This window comes from Artemia sp. Qi Xiang Cuo, chromosome 8, assembly GCF_049724085.1.
Source record: "Artemia sp. Qi Xiang Cuo chromosome 8, ASM4972408v1, whole genome shotgun sequence".
NCBI classification, from domain to species: domain Eukaryota; kingdom Metazoa; phylum Arthropoda; class Branchiopoda; order Anostraca; family Artemiidae; genus Artemia; species Artemia sp. Qi Xiang Cuo.
The window spans coordinates 11,729,210-11,749,092 of NC_142801.1; the positions used below are offsets into that span (position 1 = coordinate 11,729,210).

Sequence of the window (19,883 nt, forward strand, 5' to 3'; positions counted from 1 at the left end):
AGGTGAAACTTTAAGGGTATGTTGAGAGACATGTTTAGCTAAATCAAAACTCACTGTAGCCTATACATGCAGGTTGCCAAAAGGACATGTCGGTAGAATCACAGGAACAGCCTAGGGCAGTAAGTTGAAGCTTTCAGGGAATGGTGAGGGAGATATTGAACTAAACAAAAGATGTTATGTGTATACTACTATTTCTACAGAGGCAAAGGGTATTAAAGTGAACCTTTCATGGAATGTTTAGGAGGGTGTTTAACTAAGTCAAAACACACTATTTGCATGCAGGCGTCAGAAGTGTATATCAGTAATATGTCAGGAACAGCTTAAAGTATTAAGTCGAAACTTCTAGGGCATGCTTAAAGGGAGGTTCAACCAGCCAAAGGCAATATGTGCATACTATCTAGGAGTAGCTACATCTAAACACTATATGCACACTACTACCACTACCACCAGTACGGGCCGAAATTGCTCTGTTTCATCTTTTTATAGATAGTTGCTATAGAATAGCTTGTAGATTTTGATTTTCAATGTTTAATTTTCATCAAGATCGCATCTCTTTTTCTAAAATTATTGCATCTTTGTATGCTAATAGCTTTTAATGGCAAATTTAAAATAAATGAATTTTGCATACCGTAATTCAAATAACCATAAACATTAGATTCCATCAGAGCAAATATTATATTTCAAACTTCGTTTTTTAGAGTTTTGCTTTGTTTTGAAAAGGGTTACTTTTGAATTAAGGTTTATTATGAGAAACTTAATTGGTCAAGGGTTCTCTTAAATGTGAGGGAGGCTGCAACGTCCCAGTTCTCTCAATCCCTGTTTTTATATGTTTAGTATTTATATAACGATGCTTAAATAATCCCAAAATGATGATTGCCCCATAAAAAATGCACCCCCTAAAATATTTCTAGGGTGGGCTGGTCTAAAATACAAAACAAAGAATCTTTATGTCATCAAGTTCAAGTCATTTGATATCCACAAAAAGTTTTTTTTTGCAATAATATTTAAATAATGACCCACTGTGACATGAACTTGTGTATGGGCTATACAATCAACAATAAAAGTAAATAGCACAATCTCTAAATGCTGGAATAAAGAGGTGGTCCTTCAACTCTCCACATGGTCACAAAAACAAAACACCCAGTAAAGTGAAAACAATAATAAAATAAAAACGACCTTGCTGAGCTACCTGATACACAGCTATATACCACTATAACTAATTATATAGAACTTCAAACAGGGACGTTGTTTGAGGGTGGCAAGTGGGGGGCAGTTGTCCTTCCAATAATGTGGAGAAAAAAGTATCATACATCCCATGCCCTTACATGCAAGAAGGGTCCAGATATGGACCCTTCTTGCACCCCCAATAAAAATGCTGGAGATTCTCCCCTGGCTTCAAATGATTAAACACAGTTAATTGAAGGTTAAAAATTAAGTTCAATCAAGTTTGATAAGAAAGAAAATTTTAACGGTTCAGCGACCAGTTCTTTTTTTTTTACCCTGATTTAATACCTTTTTCAATGGTGTCGGCCCATAAATTTTTTTCAGATAAGCCTTACAAATTGAGGTTAGAGAAGAGAATAGCTAAGAAGAAGAATAGGTAGCGAGAAGAAGGATAGGGAAGAGGTGGACGTCCTTTGCCGGGGGGAGCTTCTAAGAGTGGCTGTGATAACATCAGAGAGGAGTAATACGGATAGAACCTTAAAAGTTTTTAAGGTATAAAATCTTAATAGTTTTTCCCTTTTTAAGTACTCTACTGTGTTCTTCCAGTTCTAGCTTAGATCCTGGCATAAATTGCACTCACTAATATATTAAGATGATTTAGCTAAAATTTCGTATTGAAGGTGGGGATGGCTTAGAGCAGTATAAAGTCTTTTGATTATTGCTGGGTTTTTTTCGAACAAGGTATAAGTGATATTCTTCATTTTAAGTTTTGTTGGTTATTCAGTGCATTCTTCATCTACTCGACTTCTTGCCCTGTTTATTTTGAGTTTTATACGGTATGTCCCTTTCCCCTTCTCTTGAGGAGATAGGGGTTGCTATTTTGTATCTGATTAAAATGTTATTTTGTTTATATTATACCTCATGTATAATATATGATAATATAATTCATGATAATGAATGATATTAAATATATTACATGATAATACATCAATACATGATAATATAATATATTAAATGATAAAAGAAGAAAAATGTCAAGTTGTTTCTGTTATCTATCTTATCTATTAACAAATGAAATGGCATAATTTTTAAACAATCCTAAAAAGAGCTTCTCCCAGATTTGCCCTCGACCGAGTCCATTTATAAGGAAAATATCAAGGTTTAAAATGAAAATATCAAGGTTGTTTGATATAATTTTTTCTGTAACTAATAAGAGTATCTCTGAGTTTATTTTCTGGAGCATGAGCTCTTTTGCTCCTAAAGTCCCTCCAAAACATGTTGTTTACTTGATTTATTTTCAGGGGAACATTCAATTCATAGGAGGTAGAGTAGATCAACATGGGGACTGTTGGAACAAAGTGCAGCCAGGTCCTAAAAAACTGTTCTTGAGAAAAGCTAGTCTTGTTCTAACTTTTTTGTTTTTGAAACATTATGACTCTGTTTATAAATTAGTCTTAATATTTTTTTTTTTTTTTTAGGCCAGCATTCTCAGTAACAGAAGAAAATGCCGTCCTTGAGACTTTGAAAAGGTAAGTTGAGACTAGGTTATGTTGCTTGTGTGTTGTAGCAACCTTTAGTTGGATTTACAGAGTTTGTAGGTGGAGCAAAACTTTGATTTTATTTCTTTCCAATTGATTAAGTTCTTTAGTTATCAATTTCTAAAACTTTCAAGAGGGTTTATCTCAAGAAGAGTTTTTCTTATAAAAATTAAATTCCTTAAAGGCTCCCAAATCCTGCTGTCTTCTTAAAACTAGCTTCATTCACTATTTCCTGACGCCGAAGGAGGAGCATGCGGAGCTGTGTTATCTCTGGCAGCTTGGTGCTGCTTGGTGCTGCAGTGAACTGTTAGTAATTTTACATAATTATATATATTCTTAACGTTCTAATCTTGCTGTAATATTCCAAAGATAGTTTATCTTCAATATATATACGTTCTTAAACGTTCAGAAGGTTAACGCTCTGAAAGATTTGTCTACTTGTCTTTTTCAAGAAGCAAATCAAGTGAGAAAAAATTTAGCAAGAAAAATTTGCTTGGTTGGATGGACTATTGGTTTCAGCTGTATAATGTTAAACGATTGTTTCAGAGCTCAGAGTTTACAGACATCGCCAATTATTTTGTTACAGAAAATTTCAGAAATGTTGGGATTCCGGAAAAGTATTGGGAAAATCGTAAACATTAAAATATATTTGGGATCGCCATCCTGAATCTCAAGTTTTAAAATCAAAAGCTTAAAAAGCTTAATGTGATGTCTATATTTGACTGAATATACACAAAGTGAATAATGTCAGGGAAAAGAAATAATTTATCTCATAGGCACTTTTGTTTATTTTCGGCCTTTTTAAATGAAATTACAAGAAGTGTATCTTCTGAATATTCACTAAAAATGTCTTTTTCGTTTTTTTTTCATTGAAAAAAAAATGAAAAACAACAAAAGTATCCCCCCTGTAGATCTTGAAAAGAAAATCCACCTGAATTTTTGTGAACTGACACAACTGGAATAGGCTGAGATAATCTAAAAGAATCTCGACTGGAGAAAAACACAGGCACTTAATTAAGAGTATTTTCCTATTAATTGAGAGTATTTAAGAGCTGATTTATATCCGAAAATCGAAATTGCTCCATAAAACTTATAAATGGTTAAAGTTACCTAGAAGGGTTACCTTAAAAATTATCTTGCGACAAGGGTGGATCCAGGATTTTTTTTTTTTTGGGGGGGGGGGGGGTTACTAATTTTGACTTTTTCGGGGGGGGGGTTACTAATTTTTGAATCAGTTTTCGACTAATTTTACTGATTTTTACCTAGGTTTTACTAATTTTCGACTTATTCTTGACTCGGTCAAAAATTTCGGGGGGGGGGTTCAAAACGGGTAAACCCCCCCCCCCCCCCCCCCCCTGGATACGGCCTTGTCTTGCGAACTTCAGCGTTGGCTGACCATCATAAAGACAAACTGCCTAAAAGGAATTCTTTCAGACAGAGGGCTAGCCATCATTGAAAGCTGTCGAAAATTTGTGGCTGAATGCGAAATTTGACTGAAAAGACAGTAAAATGTCACACCCTTTTTTCGGCGAGCTTGTCACTCAAAGCAAGTGACATCACAGGGAACGCCCAAAGGGGCCGACTCGCTCAAATAATCATCCCTTTGAATTGATTTTAGCATTTTTCTAGCAGTCATGCTAGAACATTTTTAGGGACTGCCCTTTCCTGAAATTAAAAAAAAATTATTCTGATCCATTTAAACAAAAAACAAAATTCACACTCTAATGGTGCAAGTTTCATTAAAAGGAATTATCCAACACAAAACACGAGAAGTTAAATGGTTTTTCTAAACTTTATTTTAAGCTTTATTTGCATATTCAATTAATGCTTTACTCGTTTTAAGATTTATTTATTCATTTATATTAGTAGCTGTTGTATGTTTTTTTCTTAGTGATTGTTTATTTAATGTCTGTTCGGTTTGGGTTTCATATAGTCTTTAACAGTAATTCCTGGTCGTTTTGAGTTTTAATTATAGTAGGTTTTTATTTCTTCTGATCTTAAGTTTAATATGGCCTTTACTGTTCTTTGAAAAACGTCTTTTTCGGAAAGTTTTTTTTTTTAATTAATTAAGTTAAATAGATAACGGCTTTGGCTCTCATATCAAACATAAATCTCATATCAGATGCCTCATAGAAAGTCAAAGACTACTTGAATTACCCTTATTCCATGACTATCTACCTTAGTTCGGCCCTAGGATGGATGGATGGATGATAGACTATCTATCAACTATTTAAATGAGATCATTTTTATACAATTCTGAAAAAGGCTTTATGCCAGCTCTGCCTGTCACTCAGACTATCTATCCCGGCGTTTTCTCCAATTAGCCATGACTCTTAACTTTTTCATCACTGTCCACCAACTTGATTTTAATTCAAAGAACTTACTAGAATATGTGCGAATAATTCAAAATTTTAGTTTTCGTAAAAAACTACTTGTTGAAATTACCCTGTATGAATTGAGATTTATGCAGGAAATGAATTGCTATATCCTGACCCGGAGTCAAAAGTGTTTTGTAATCTAATTCGATTACTAATCGGGCATTAAAATTTAACAAAAAGGATAAATCAGGAAGAAAAGAGAATTGATCAGAAAAAATCAACTAGCAAAAAACGAAGTTATTCTGCTCCTCGACATATAATGAGTTTTTCGGTCCTTCTTGAACATAATTTTGCGTTTCGTTCAAAAACTATCTTTCATATCTTTTATTTACAGGCATTTAAGTGCTCTCCGACGACCCAGTATTAACATCCCACTTCCTAAAAACACACCAAAAGAAAAAAGAAGAGAACGCCGTCGTCAACTCAAGAAAGAGATTTTGTCAAAGGACGAACCAAATCATGAAGAATTGGAGTCCAAAAGAACAGCATTGAGGTATTTTCTGTAGCTTTTGCAGCTGTTAGATGTTATTTATTACCGTGTATTTTATCTTTGATTTTTTTTTTTTTTAGAGAAATACCAGTTTCCGGACTCTCTTAAGGAGGAAAGAGTCATACCCCTGCCAAAAGATGGAAATAAGCAAGAGATGACGAATTGCAAACCCTTATTTCCCCTTTATAATCATTAATAGCACCCTTTACTAATTTGAATTAAATAATGTAATTTTATTAATCTTAAATAATTTTATTATAAATTCAAATTGATTAGACCCGTCTCTTTTAATTATTAATAAGACCTTCCATTAATGTAATATAAGGGGAGCATTCAGTTCGCCTTAAATTAGTCGTCCAGTTATTTCCAATGCACAGGAAATTGTATTATATTATCTCTTGTCAAAAGATATATGCGTTATATCATCTTATATTTGAAGATGCAGTTTTTTTTTTGTTTTTGTCAAAATGACTTGCATTGGTTCAGCTGATTGAAGATCTTTAGCGAAGGTCTTATCCTTGTATGGTATACCAGAAGAACACATTAAAGTGATTTCTGCTATGTAGGAGAATAACACTGCTGCGGTTAAGGTAGGAAATGAGGTTAGCAGCTGGTTTTTTAATGAATCAGGAGTTAAGCAAGTCTGTGTTCAATTCTCGTTTATATGTATTATTTTGATGGACGTTGTCTTAAGGAGCACAGGAAAGACAATGGGTGACCAAGGAATCAAATGGGGAAGAAAAAGTCTCCTGGACTTAGGTTATGCTGATGATTTAAGCTCACTAGATGAAAGTGTAAGCAAAATGAATGAACTGTTAGAGGTTTTACGACTTCAGGGTACCAGAATAGGTTTGGCAGTTAATGTTAAGAAGACTAAGCCGCAAAGGTAAGGAATAAGTGAAGATGAAAATGTGACTTCAGGTGTCGGAAGGATCGATCAAGTGAATAGCTTCACTTACCTTGATAGTATTATTAGTAAAGATGGAGGATGGTAAGTCTACGAACCAAGATTAGAATTTTGAAAGCCAAAGTGATGACAGTGGTCAGATACGGTTCTGAAGCATAGGTGCTCCAAATAGCGGAGTAAGATTTACTAGATGTTTACCAGAGAAATTTCTTGTGGATTGTTTTGGGTACCCGACTGACTGACCATATTTGAAACAGTAGGCTGTACGAAGTGTGGTTCAATCCCGCTGTCTAGGGCCACAATGAGAGAAAGGTTGGCATGCCTAAGGCATGTTTTGCGGAAGAAGGATGACAAATTGCCAAAGATTGTCCTTTTCAGTCAACCGTCTAGGGCTATACGAAAAGCAGGTGATCTTTTGTTGGGGTGAGAGGATGGCGTAAGGAAATATTTAAGGGAAATTTGAAGTTCCTGGGAGGGAGTAAAGAGGCTTTGAATAGATTCGGATGGGGGAGGAGCGTGCGTAGCTGTGTTTGCCTCAAAATACCATCCTTTTAACATGATGAGGACAGCATTATTCTTTGGGAATGGAGATATGTAATGAGATAGGCAATGGTGCCATAATATTCATCAAATTCGAAAGAAAAAAAAGGGAACCAAAATTCAAAAATTATATTAGAAATCAACCTCAAAATTGGTATAAAAATCATGTAAGTTTCTAGAGAAGACGAGCGAGCATTCCTTTCAAATTTTTGAGAGGCGTCTTCCTCTCATATTCGGCAACGCTTCCTGTCTCAAAGAAGAGAAATTTAGAAAACTCAAAGAAGAAAAATTGGAAAAATCAAAGAAGAGAATTAGAAGAGAATTGATTTTTCAAAGAAGAGAATTAGAAAACTAGAAGGAGAAATTTCCTTTGTCAGCAGTCAGCTTTTTTTCTAATGTATTTTAGAACATAAACGTAAGGAAAGGACTAATTCATTATAGTACCACTATTAGATTTATTCAGCTTCCTTTACAAAGTTTTTGGACATGAATATTCTAATGGTGTACTTTTTGGTTCGATCCGATGCCGTTTTCAGGCTATTTTTTGAAATGGCCATAAATTTGTTTTTGAATAATGTCTTACTATTAAGACTAACCGAGATAATAGTTACCATTTCTGATAATGTTACCAGATGATGATAATGTTCTGAAAATAGTTACCAGTTTTATGTCTTACTATTAAGACTAATCGAGATAATAGTTACCATTTCTGATTCAGCTACAAATAGCAATTTTTCTCACTAGTCATGTTCTTTTAAAATGCGTTTTTTAACTTTTGGTTACTATGGGCCGTGGTTCGTTCTCTACTGGGTAGCAGCTACCACTGCATCAATGATTGTATAGAAGGCCTCCAGTTGTTGGGCAACTGTGGCATAGTCATTTTGGATACAGAAAAGGTCACTTGACAAGACATGCTATGCGTAACTTAGTTTGGAACATTAATAATGCCTTAGGAAGTTGGAAGATCCTGTCCACAATTTCCAATCGACTGAGCCCTTTTCGAAGTTTTTACGACAGCCCCTGCTATACAAGGTGCCCTGATCTAAAGAAAAAAAAATTATAATAGAAAATAATAATAATACATTGTATTATTATTTCTTTTCTTCAGTCAGTTATATGACTTTTAACCATACTCGTGTCATTATTAATTCTTTGAAAAATATTTCTTTCGTTGGTTTTGTAATTAATCAAGTTTGTGAAACGAGGTACCTGGAATTTGTTGTTTATTGTAATGTAAATCGGAAGAAGCCTTGTGAAGCTACATTGTCTAAGGTTACAGGAGCCTAGGTTTATTTCTAGAAAGCAATTTGTTCCCGATGTCTGTATTAAAGATTATTTAAAGTATGATTATTCAACCTGGATTATTGAACATGGATAAGCAATCTTGGAAGTTTTTTTTTTATACTAATAACAAAAGAATTCAAACGATTCAGAACGAAGTGGTTCATGATTTGGACGAGTGTTCTAATTTTAGTGGTTTAGTTGCTTCTTATTGCCTTTGATATTTTAAATACATACGATCTACGTATGTATTTAAGTATTTACAAGACTGAATTTGGACCTTCGTTTATGTGTAATCCAGTTTTTTTTTTTTTTTTTTTTTTCTAGTGGATCCCCGTTTTAAGCGAGGATATAAAAGAGCCCAGTTTCGGTAAATATATCTAAGAGGGTCTCAGTTAGATATATACTGAGTCGCCAATAAGAAATAGACATTGAAAAGACAACTTAAATATTAAAAAAAAAACAATAAGAAATTTGTTTAGGAAAAAATTAGCATAAGTAGTGCTAGTGTTCTTTTTGCATAAACTATCATTAAGAGCTAAAACTAAATATGGAAATAATTAAACCAATCTGAAAACACCAAAATCCCTTCCCGTATGTGAAGGTTTTTTTTATATATATATAAATAAAAAAACTGTAAAAAAAGAAGCAAATCTATAATATAGGTCTCTGTAAATTTCCTTACTTAATTTTATTGGAAGTTGGGTGGCGTAGTATTGCAAAACCGGCCGAAATTTGGCAAAATTCTTTATTTCTGCAGAAAATTCCGCATAAATCAGGTAGCAATTCGGTAAAATTTACGAAGATCGCCCCCGAATGAAACGAGCCTCGGGACGCCCCTGTTGACAGCCTGTATACACATAACGTGTTTTGATATAGTTCAACACTCCCCTCAACCTTCTCTGAAAGGCTCACCTGAAAGCCCTTTGTCTTTTTGGAAAGTAAAGGTCAAACATACATACCTTTCTCAATAACATATACTATGTGTAACAGTGAACGAATTGCCTAGCCAACGGCCCATGTTCTGGGGGCTGCGAGGGAGTTGTTTTCTCCAAAGGCATAATTACAGAATCTTTCAACAATGCTGAAGAAAGCAGACATCACAAAATTTTGATTGGCTGTTTGTTTTTGGAAAATGATTGTCGTGGGAGGTGGGGGGGCTGGATGCCCTCAATTCACGCTTGACTCCTAAAAAGAGCACTATAACTTCCAATTTCCAACAAATTGAAACATATCCAAAGTTTAAACAATCACCCATTCCATAAAAACCTTATATGCCTTCGGGGCATAACTTAGGAGTCTTGCCTCCAGGTTCCGAGGGGCTATTTCAACCCTGAAGACCTTTTTATAGGAGCTTTATGCTGGGGGGGGGCTGTTTGCCCTCCAATCACTTTCGACTATTTAAAAGGGCACTAGCCCTCTCAATTTCCAATCGAATGAGCCCTTTTCGACAGCCCCTGCTATACGACTGAGTTTTTACGACAGCCCCTGCTATACGAAGTGCCCTGGTCTAAAGAAAAAAAATAATAATAATAATACATTGTGCCCACATCACTGTTACTTAGGCAGCGCTATTAAGATGCTAACGATAGTGGAGAAACTTATCTAAGCCCCATTTATAATGAACTTATTAATTCCGATCGTTTTTATACCTGTTCAAAAAATCATATTTCGCAACCTTTGGCTCTCCCAAAGCCCATTTATTTTCCAAACACATCCAATCAAAATTATGAGACAGTCATTTTGTTCAGCATAGTAGAACAGTCCAGCAGCTATGTTTCTAGGGATATTGGGTGTGTCAACCCGCCACAATTATGCAATTGGCCCATTATAGTTTATAACTAAATGTATCTTTAAAAATAAATCAAAAGGCACTGTGTGTATGTTTGCTAATAAGAAACCTCAGCAATGGATGGAGAACAACTGGGGGCGTTAATTTTAAACTTTCGGGGCTACTACTACTTCTGCACCTCAGTTTAATAAACCAAAAGAGTCCAGGTTTGTCCACGTTTTCAATGGCGATAGGCATAATACATTAGTAAGGGTTTCAAGTTCTATTGTTCAAGTCGGTCCCAGAAAGCATTTACCTTAGTCTAACAATGTTTTTTGTGTCAGGATTAAAAATTGTTAAAAAAAAAAATTCTCGAACATACTAATAGCAAGCAAACTATAAATTCTTATAGAAAAAAAACGGAAAACTATAAAATCCATTAAAAGACTATGTCAATTAAAAACAAACAGAAATTAATTTTAAAAAGTTTTTTCCACAAAACAAGCTCTTCAAACAAAACTAAGCCAAAAATGAGCAGAAATAAAGTCAAATAACCTTCCAAGCATAAAGCTACTACAAATCACCATAAAAAAAATAAGTGAAACTCAAAACGAACGGAAATTACAATAAATAACCGAGTCAAGCTTAAAAATGGGTAAAAATTAACATGAGTAGGCCTGACAACCCCCATGCCCTCTCAAAACCAGAACATAACTTGCACGTTACTGAAAACAAAATAGATCTTAAATATTTTCATCTTTTTTAGCTTAATAAATAATAAAAAAATCATTAAAATTTTAAGGAATAAATATCAGTATATATATATATATATATATATATATATATATATATATATATATATATATATATATATATATATATATATATATATTTGATTTTTGCTCGTTTTGAATTTGACTTGGTCATTTATTGTAATTTCTGTTCGTTTTGAGTTTCATTTATTATTGATGGTGATTTGTGGAAGTTGTACGCTTGGAAGGTACTTCGTCTTTCTTTCTGGTCATTTTCGGCTTAGTGGAGCTCTTTATTTTTCTTTGAAAAACTCGTTTTTTGGAAAAAGATTTTTAAAATTAATCTCTATTAAGGGCGACCTTTTGGCGGATATACTTTTTTATTTACAAAATATTCTTGCAGTGTATTATTTTTCAGCGTTTCCTTCCGGCAACAGTACACAGTGAAAAGTAAACTGTTTGAGATTTAACAAAAATTGTTTATAATGATTTATCAAAACAAAATGGGAATTTTAACTGCTGAAAATCGTTGGAATGGTATATTTATTGGAAGACCCTATTGGAAGTTCATGCTTATTATTATATTTTTAATTTTTTGAGAAACACAAATGTTGGATGAGCCATTACATCAATCAATTGCTCTGACAGCTCATCCATTGTAGGATAAACAAATCTAAAAAATGAATATAAACCAAATAAGTTTTTAACAAACACTTCATTGACGCGCAGCTAGGGTCAATGCTTTCTTAATTTTGGCAGTCGGTACCATGACACTGGGCACATGCTTTTGTGCAGTCAAGTCCGATAACCTCTCTGGAAACTTGTATGAGACCTTTAACGGGGGCAATAATGGATGTTTTATCAAACAAAATGAACTGATGTGGATTGTCAAAGACGTGTTGAGCCAATACGGAATCAAAAGCCTCTGGCTTTTGATGTAGCCCCATGGCCTTGTCAACTGAAGACCTGTGTTTCGATAACCTCTCCCCCAATTACTGGTGGATCCTCCCAATATAGAAACAGCCACAAGAACAGGGAATTCTATAAACACCACTACCTAGAATAGGGCTGGTTTTATCCTTGTCCCTGTTGAAAAAGCCCTGTATTTTTGTTGAAATTTTTAAAAGTGACATTAAGGTTACGTTTTCTTGAAATTCATCGGGGTTCGTCACATAATTTAGGAATATGGTAGAACAGTGAGAATTTTCTTATCACTCACCAAAAAGAATGCTAACTGTTGTGGGGGGTTGTGGTGTTGATGCATTCATTTCTGCCTTTTTAGCCTCTGTGGCAAGAAGGGTGTAGCTGAGGTTTCGACCCAACTATTTGCATAGTTTTGTTCTATTTTTATTATCCTCGTTTTCTCTTCTTTACGCATTTTTTTTTTTTGGTTTTGAGAAATATATATTTGTACATATATACGAACGAAATATGACAGATTACGATCAATTATGCTTTTTTGCCTTCCAACTGGGGCCAAGTGAAAACTAGGTCATTTCGTAATGGGGTAAGAAGAAGTAATAACCAAGGATTTAAAAAAAAATGAAACTTCAAGGGTAAGGGTAAGGAGTGAGGCTTTGAATAGATTGGACTGGAAGAGGTGCCTGTGCAGCTGCGTTGGCTTCAGGCGGCTTTGTGGTAGAGTGAGTTGTTAGTAGTAGCAATGAAATTAATAGGACACAATAAATTTGTGATTTTCTTTGCAGAAGCTCTTTGACTGTTGGAGCTGCTAGCCTTCAGCGCCTACTCCCAACTGGCTGCATCACCGTCGTAATTTTGGAAAAAAGCTGTGATCCTATCCCTCTGTCCAAATTGCTAGTGCCTATTTGCAAGAAGTATAAAACTCTTGTGGTAGCAGTAAGAGGGCTGTCTGAATGTATGTCGAAAACTCTAAATCTGAACAGATGCAGCTGTTTAGGACTGAAGGTTGGTTTCCTTGACTCTTTTTTTTTAGCTGACATTTTGCTAAATTCATCCTCTATGTGAAACGTTAATACGCCTGTTCCAGAGCATAAAATAGAATTGAATGTATTTTCAACATAATATTAAAATAGACTGTGCATAAATTAAAATTTATCTCTTTTTGATTCAAGTCCCTACCGTCCTCGAAGGTCATTTTGGGTCCTCTTGTTTCACCAGTTTACTGGTAAGCTTTATGTAAGAGCTTCTGTATTCGGCTAGGTGAAGGGGCTGTTGTAGGATGAAAAGTTCTCTTCACCTCTATGGGGGACTTCTGGGACAAGAAGGATTTAATTTTTAGTCGAAGACTAACTTTGGGAGGCAAGTTCTATCCATGCGTTGTGTATCGCTTAGCCATCTGAGTTTTTCTTTTATCCAGCTCTAAAATTATGAAGTTCCAGAAAGTTTGACAAAAGATCTCAAATTTGGACCCTAATTTCGTAAAAAGATTCCATTGGCTAAATGGAATCTAGTAATCTTTTTCTTCTTAGTAATATTTTCCCTGCGTTGATGTATATTAATTTGAATTTTATTTGGCTAAAAGCTTAGAGTTGGAGACTGTAGTGGTAGATGATACTCGTAGGGAATTGGTTTCAGAGGTGGCTAGGCGACACTGCTCGTCTATTTCATTCGTCCACAATTCACAAGCATAGAGACTCAACTCATTCGTTTAAAATCAGAGATGCTGATAATTGCGGCAAAATAAGCTATATCGGGAAGTGGAAAAGTCTCTGCTACATTTTACTACTACTACTTCACGAGACGATCAATGGTGTGCGTCGCAAAGGTACTGATCTCCTGTTTTGACGCCTTCAACCGGTAGCGCAATGCTTGGTTGGGGGTAAATCATCTGACGCTTCCCGTGTATTGTCAAAACCGGTGGGGCTGATTTCCGTTCGAAGGTCCTTCAGCCAGCAAATGCATGTGGGGGGCTGGGTCCCAACCTTCCTGTGCTTTCGCACAACCTTCTTGCTTGCCTTCCCCAGAATTCTCCAGGTACCCATTTAGAGTTGGGTCAACTCTGAGCTTACAGAGTCACGCCACTAACCCCCGTCCCAAAAACCAAACAACAAGACGATTTGCTGGTCATGGTCCTGGTATGGGAATGATTTCTTTTAAAATAGCAAATTTTATGTTTGTATCCCTTATGTAAGACATACAGATTATAACTAGTGTAACTTTTTTTTTTCTATATTTAGTCGACGGTGGGTTTTTTTCATGAAATGTTTCACTGGTGTAACTCATTGTGAAGAACGATCAAGAGACGCCAAATTCAGTCATCAAATTAGAGCCCATCTTGGATTTTAAAGAAATAGCAGACCTTTGCTGTATATTATAGGGACTTTTGATGTCAAATTACGACCTTGTTCAATATCAAAGAAATTGAAGGACCTAGCTCCCAGTCTTTAGGGAATCTTGATGCCGCAACTTTTAAAAAATAGTCTATATATATATACATATATATATATATATATATATATATATATATATATATATATATATATATATATATATATATATATATATATATATATATATATATATATATATATATATATATATATATATATATATATATATATATATATATATATATATATATATATATTCCGTTCGATTCTTATGTGCATTCCGAGCTTCGGCTTCAACTCTTGTGGTATATTCGTAGTGATAAGGCTGATAAAGTTTATCTCCAATAAAGTCAATCGTTATTTCATCTTTTTTTATTTGTTGAACTTGCAAAATGGTTAAAGGGGTTGGAAAAAGGCAATTAGCGAAATAGAAGATCAGTTTGCTCGAATAATTAAACCAATAGTCTATGTCGGACACTTGTGTTTTAAATTACTTCATTGCGATTTTTCCTTGAAAATGAAAATAAAACGAGGTCTTTTGATGACCGAGGATTTTTTTTTTTTTAAATAAGGATCTTAATGACGCAGAAAAAGATAAATATAAGAGTACTGTGTATTTTGACCCGCCTTAAGGTCTTTAAGATCCTTTAGTGATTTGACTCTTGAGTTCCTTCATCAATAGCAGCCAATAGAATGGAAAAAGAACACACAAACAAAAAACTGACAAGCGAATGAAATCGGAAATACAAAGAAAACAGAAAATAAAATTGTGAAAAAAGGTAAAAAAACTGTTTCAAGGAATATGAAATATTTATATTTCTTTCTAATTTTATCTCCGCGGTTGACTGTCAAAAAGCTTCTTTTTTTAGCAGAGGGGCCGTAAATAGTTATTTGGTCCTTCTTTATATGTTTTTTTTTATAAATTCGGTTCATTTTATTAAGTTTCATCAATAGAGTTCGCCAAAATACAAAAGTGAAGAAACAGCCTGATTTATTTTTCATCTAAAATATTAATTGCAAAATCTCTGTAAAGGAAAAAGAAAAAAATTTAAAATTTAGAGAAGGTTTACTTTGGAACAAAATTAAATTTAACATTTATTATGCTTGTGGTTTGCAGTCAAATATATTTTTGAGAGAGTTTTATATTCTCTTCTTTCTAAAAGAAATTCAATATTTATTTTAATTTTTTATTTTATTTCATTTAGACAGAAGTAAAACATCCTGACAATGTTCTCTACCAACTTTATAAAGAAATATTAAAAATTCTGAATGTTGAGGACAAATCCGAGCAAATGGAATCTGTTGAAGGTAAGTTCAATGTAGGGTTGTTACTTTTAATGCTCTATCACTTTTCTTTGCTCTGTCTTTTTCTTCCTAGTGAAACCTTTGCTGTATTGGTGTCATGTAATCTGTATTCCCTTTAGTTAATTTCGACAGTGGCGTAAATTTGTCAAATTCCTGTGGGGGGGGGGGGGGGAGGCTCCAAATTTGGAGCCAATTTTTCCAAATCAAGTGACAATGACAGTGAAAAACGAGCCATATATTATCATAATGGCAAAGATATACTAAAGAAAACTGACCCATTTCTCTGTATGTTTGAATTATGCAGGCTTATCTTAGTTTTGATTAGATTTTTGAAGAAACTGAGTTTTTAGCTGGGGGTGGGGGCCAAACTGGGGTATGGAGAGGGCAGTCGCCCCTCTCCCCTGCCCCATAGAAAATTACGCCCCTGAATTTCGAGAGGCTCAAAACTGGGAAAAGTTACGCTTGAAATACCCCCACGACGATGAACTACGTTCGGAAGCTGTAAACTATTCAAACAGCCGGATATTAGTTTAATAATTAGTTTAATCATTGCAAAAGCAATGGAGGCATGCATCTAGTATGTTCGTAATTTGAGTGTTTTCCTATACTAAACCCAATATTATATATTATAATATGTAATATATGCGTATTTGCTATTATTATATGATACTATATTATCTAATGATATTATATTATACTATGTAATACTATCCAATATTTTTTTTGTTTAAAACCTTTTACCTTTCTTTATTGCATTGTTGAGACGCCCCTTTTTATGCACTGACATTCACTATAGGGAATGTGCTCAAAAAATTTCTGTGCTCACAAATTTTATTTGTGCTCAAAAAATTTCTGCAATATATGGAAGGTTCACTTTGCCCGCTTAGCCCAAATATATTCATGCAAATAAAGGAAAGTGTTTTGTGTTTATCTTTTGTGGTGTTTTGTCTTTTGTGTTTGAGTGTTTTGTCTTTCCTATGTCCAGTGTTCAATATTTCTTGTGTTCAAATCCTGTTCGGCTTTTTTATGGTCCTGGTTTACTGTAGTGTCGAGACCGTTCCCTTTCTGTGTGGCTTCTGATCTTTCTATTGATGATATTAAATTTGCTGATTAATTTGGGATCAAAAAATGGCATATCAATCAATTTGGAATTAATTGCTTTGGTGCCCAGCTTGTTTAATGTGAATACATATTTATTTCTTTTCTGAATAAATATTTATTTCTGAATATATCTTTATTTCTTTACTGTGCTGTTCAGAGTTCGTTTACTCAACAAAAATTTAAAACAAACCACATTCAGCATTATCTCCTCATTATCTCCATAATCTCCATAAAATTTACAAATAAATAAAAACAGTAATTTCGCCCTGGAGAAAACTGACGTTTTTCTTTTTGTTTCTGTTTCTGGAAAAAAAAAACTGTGAGGTTTGTGGTTGTACGAAAGTCTAGGTAATTACCTGCACGTTAATTCAATTAATTAATTTGAATTATTACAAATAAAGCAAAATTAGAAAAAACTAAATTAAAAATAATATTAAATAAATAAAAATATAAAAGAAAATATTAATTGTAAATCTAATCCCCGTCCTTATCAACGCACAACTCCCCCTTCCCCATCCACTCACTCTTATCTCCCCAGCCCACCCTTATCAAGTGGTACAGTGCAAGCAGATAGTATGAAATGACAGGTTGTCTCTTTATTTTTTTTTCCCCCTTTAATTTTTCTTAGTATTACAGGCAATAAGCCAAAAATGTCAAATTCGCTGTATTTCAATGTAATTCAAATCACTGTAATTCAAATTAAATGTCAAATTCAATGTATTATTTTGAATCTTTTTATTTACTTGACAAAAACGCCATTTCAGTCATTTGAAGTTGTGAGGTGGTTTTGGAATAAAGTATTCATTAAATCAAGTATTCGACTATATTAGCTACAATGGCTCAACAAGAAGTGTATCGTAAGAAATTATATTCCAAATACTTTAATAAATGTCTGTAAGATGAGATTTTTTATTTTCATTTCTTCCAGTAAATAAATTATTCTTGTCGGATTTATTATATGGCTTCATAACTTTTTCAATAACCCAATTGTTGTGTTTTTTTAAACACAACTTCGCTTTTAATTGAGTTTCTATTTAGTTCAAAACCTTTGGTTCTTGAAAATGTTATAAAATACAACATTACTTTAAAATTTAAACAAAATCGAATTAGTCATAGGATTTAGTTTACTGCCTTAATATTTTTTTTCAATCATCCACTGTTCTGCGTGATAAGATAACACTCGGGAACAAATTCTGACAGAAAATTTGTCAACTTCGATATTTTAACTGTTTAGGGTTAAACAGGCATGCTGATTTTAAATTTTTTATCCTTCTTCTTCCACGTCAAGAGTTTTGCTACGCCTTGTATATACACTTTAGAAACTCAAAATGAAATGACTATCATGGCGGCCAAAGAGTCGGCTTTAATTTACAAGTTGTATATTTTTGTAATGAATATTTTAATATGTAGTTTTTATGAAGTTGTTCTTTTTCTGAAATTGGGGTCTTTTGGAGTTTCTGGTTGTTTGAGAATGCATCTCCCCCACGGACAAGCTTTGCTTTTTAGGGGAGGCAGCAATAATTTTTTGTTGATATGTTTTTTTTTCAATAAATCCTTCTTCTTCTTCTTCTCATGTAAATGTAATTTTCTGTTAAAACTTTAACAAAACTGAATTTTTGTCATGCTAGTTAAGTGTAATAGCTCTTGAAAGATTTTTTGGTGGAGTGTTGGGTGTTTATTGGCCAATAAGAAATTTACAGACCAATAAATATTTTTCCAAGCAGGCTAAGGAGCTTTTAATTCAAAATTTCCAAATTGGAAAAAGGTCCACCTGATGGATACACCTTTTTGTAGCGTTACTGTTTTGCTACAAGTTAGTGCTAAAGTTATTCTGTTTGTTCATAAATAGCCCGGTTGATCTCGTGTTTCAGCCTTTAATTGTCAATTTTTTCCTCTTTTTGTAGATATTGTTATAACTGGCAAGAGGAATGCATCCTCTCTGGAGTTTGATGAAAATCATGATCCTTTGGGGCAGAGTGAATCCAAATCTCAATATCGCCCACTTCAAATTCTTCAAATAGAAACTGAAACGGAAGTAAAGGCACAGATGACGAAGAAAAATAAGAAAATGCATAGTAAAGCAGAAAGTGAAGTACAGAAAGTTTAACCGACGAGCTTTATCGCTAAAAAATCCTGGAATATTTATGATTTAAGAAGTAAATTTGATTGTAACAAAACGGTAATAAAGGCTGTGTTTTGGAATTTGTAGGCTTCTGCTAGACTGAAGTTTAATTTCACATGTTTATGCAACGTAATTTGGGCACGTTTTCTTAAGTTTTGAGCCGATTCAACCAAAATTAGTTTTAATTTTTTTGCGCAGAGGTCGAAATGGTCGTGAAACTTATTGAATTGCCATTTCCATGTATCAAAGGCTTATTCTTTTTAGTTGATTTAATACAACTTGTAAGAATAGATACAGAACATACACATAGGCTTTACACATCTTTTACATCTTTACTTTGTTTTTATTTGTTAAATATATGTACAAGTAGACCAAGTTGGTGAAACTAGAAATCATTGTGTCATCTCCAGGGCCTTATCCAGTTTTTTTGTGTTTTTTTTTTTTTTTTTGGGGGGGGGGGGGTTGTTACAAAAGTTTTTTTTTTGGGGGGGGGCACAAATAAAATGCATAAAAATTTGTTTATATTCATTTTTGTTACGTTTTTACGAGTCGGACAAATACATTCGAACATAAACTACATTCGGGGAAATGTTTTGAAGTACTCACCTTTATCGCTTTCACTCCAAAAGGCGCTGACTTTCGGTGATGAAATTAGTAAAATTAAAAGCTGGAAATTTCTGAAAGTGAAATTGTCTGTCACTAATAAATTAAAGCAATGGTTTAATTGTATGAATAGTTCTTTGAATTGCTTCCCTGCCAATTATACTATCCAAGTATGACCTCCAATGACTACTCACTTTTTCCAGATATGAGAAAGGTGCTTCAGGGAGAGAATTTCGGTTCAAATGAAGAAGCAGTTGATCGATGAATTTTTTTTCTTTTGATAATTTTGAATGCCCAAAATATTGTTGTTCATTTGCTTTGTTTCCTTCTATAGCTGGGAAACCTGTGTGATTATAGGATTCGGCATAGTTGAGGCCTCTGCTGAAAATTGAAAAGTTTTGAGTTTATGCGGCCTGTTTCACAATACAGCTCATTTTCTAATCATGGTTGTGGTGTCAGGCACACATTAAAATTTTAAATTGCGTTGCGAAAAAGAAACTATAAAGTGAGGAAGAAGTTCTATTGGAAGCAGATTCAGCAGTGGTAACTGTTACTTCGACTTAACTTATTGGTATGTTTTTTGAAAAATTGTCTGAAACCCTTCAAACATGGTGTTGGGT

The 19,883-nt window shown here is 33.9% G+C and overlaps 1 protein-coding gene across 1 annotated transcript in view; it reads left to right on the forward strand.

Annotated features, from left to right (window-relative positions):
* LOC148949163 (uncharacterized) overlaps positions 1 to 18,753 on the forward strand; it is a 28,158-nt gene extending 9,405 nt beyond the window's left edge. The window contains exons 2-6 of the mRNA XM_089092852.1: positions 2,643 to 2,693; positions 5,415 to 5,573; positions 12,528 to 12,747; positions 15,338 to 15,440; positions 18,443 to 18,753. Of these exons, the coding sequence (XP_088948978.1) occupies positions 2,643 to 2,693; positions 5,415 to 5,573; positions 12,528 to 12,747; positions 15,338 to 15,440; positions 18,443 to 18,645 (736 nt within the window). The 3' untranslated portion in view covers positions 18,646 to 18,753. The remainder of the gene's footprint in view (positions 1 to 2,642; positions 2,694 to 5,414; positions 5,574 to 12,527; positions 12,748 to 15,337; positions 15,441 to 18,442) is intronic.
* The last annotated feature ends 1,130 nt before the right edge of the window (positions 18,754 to 19,883 follow it).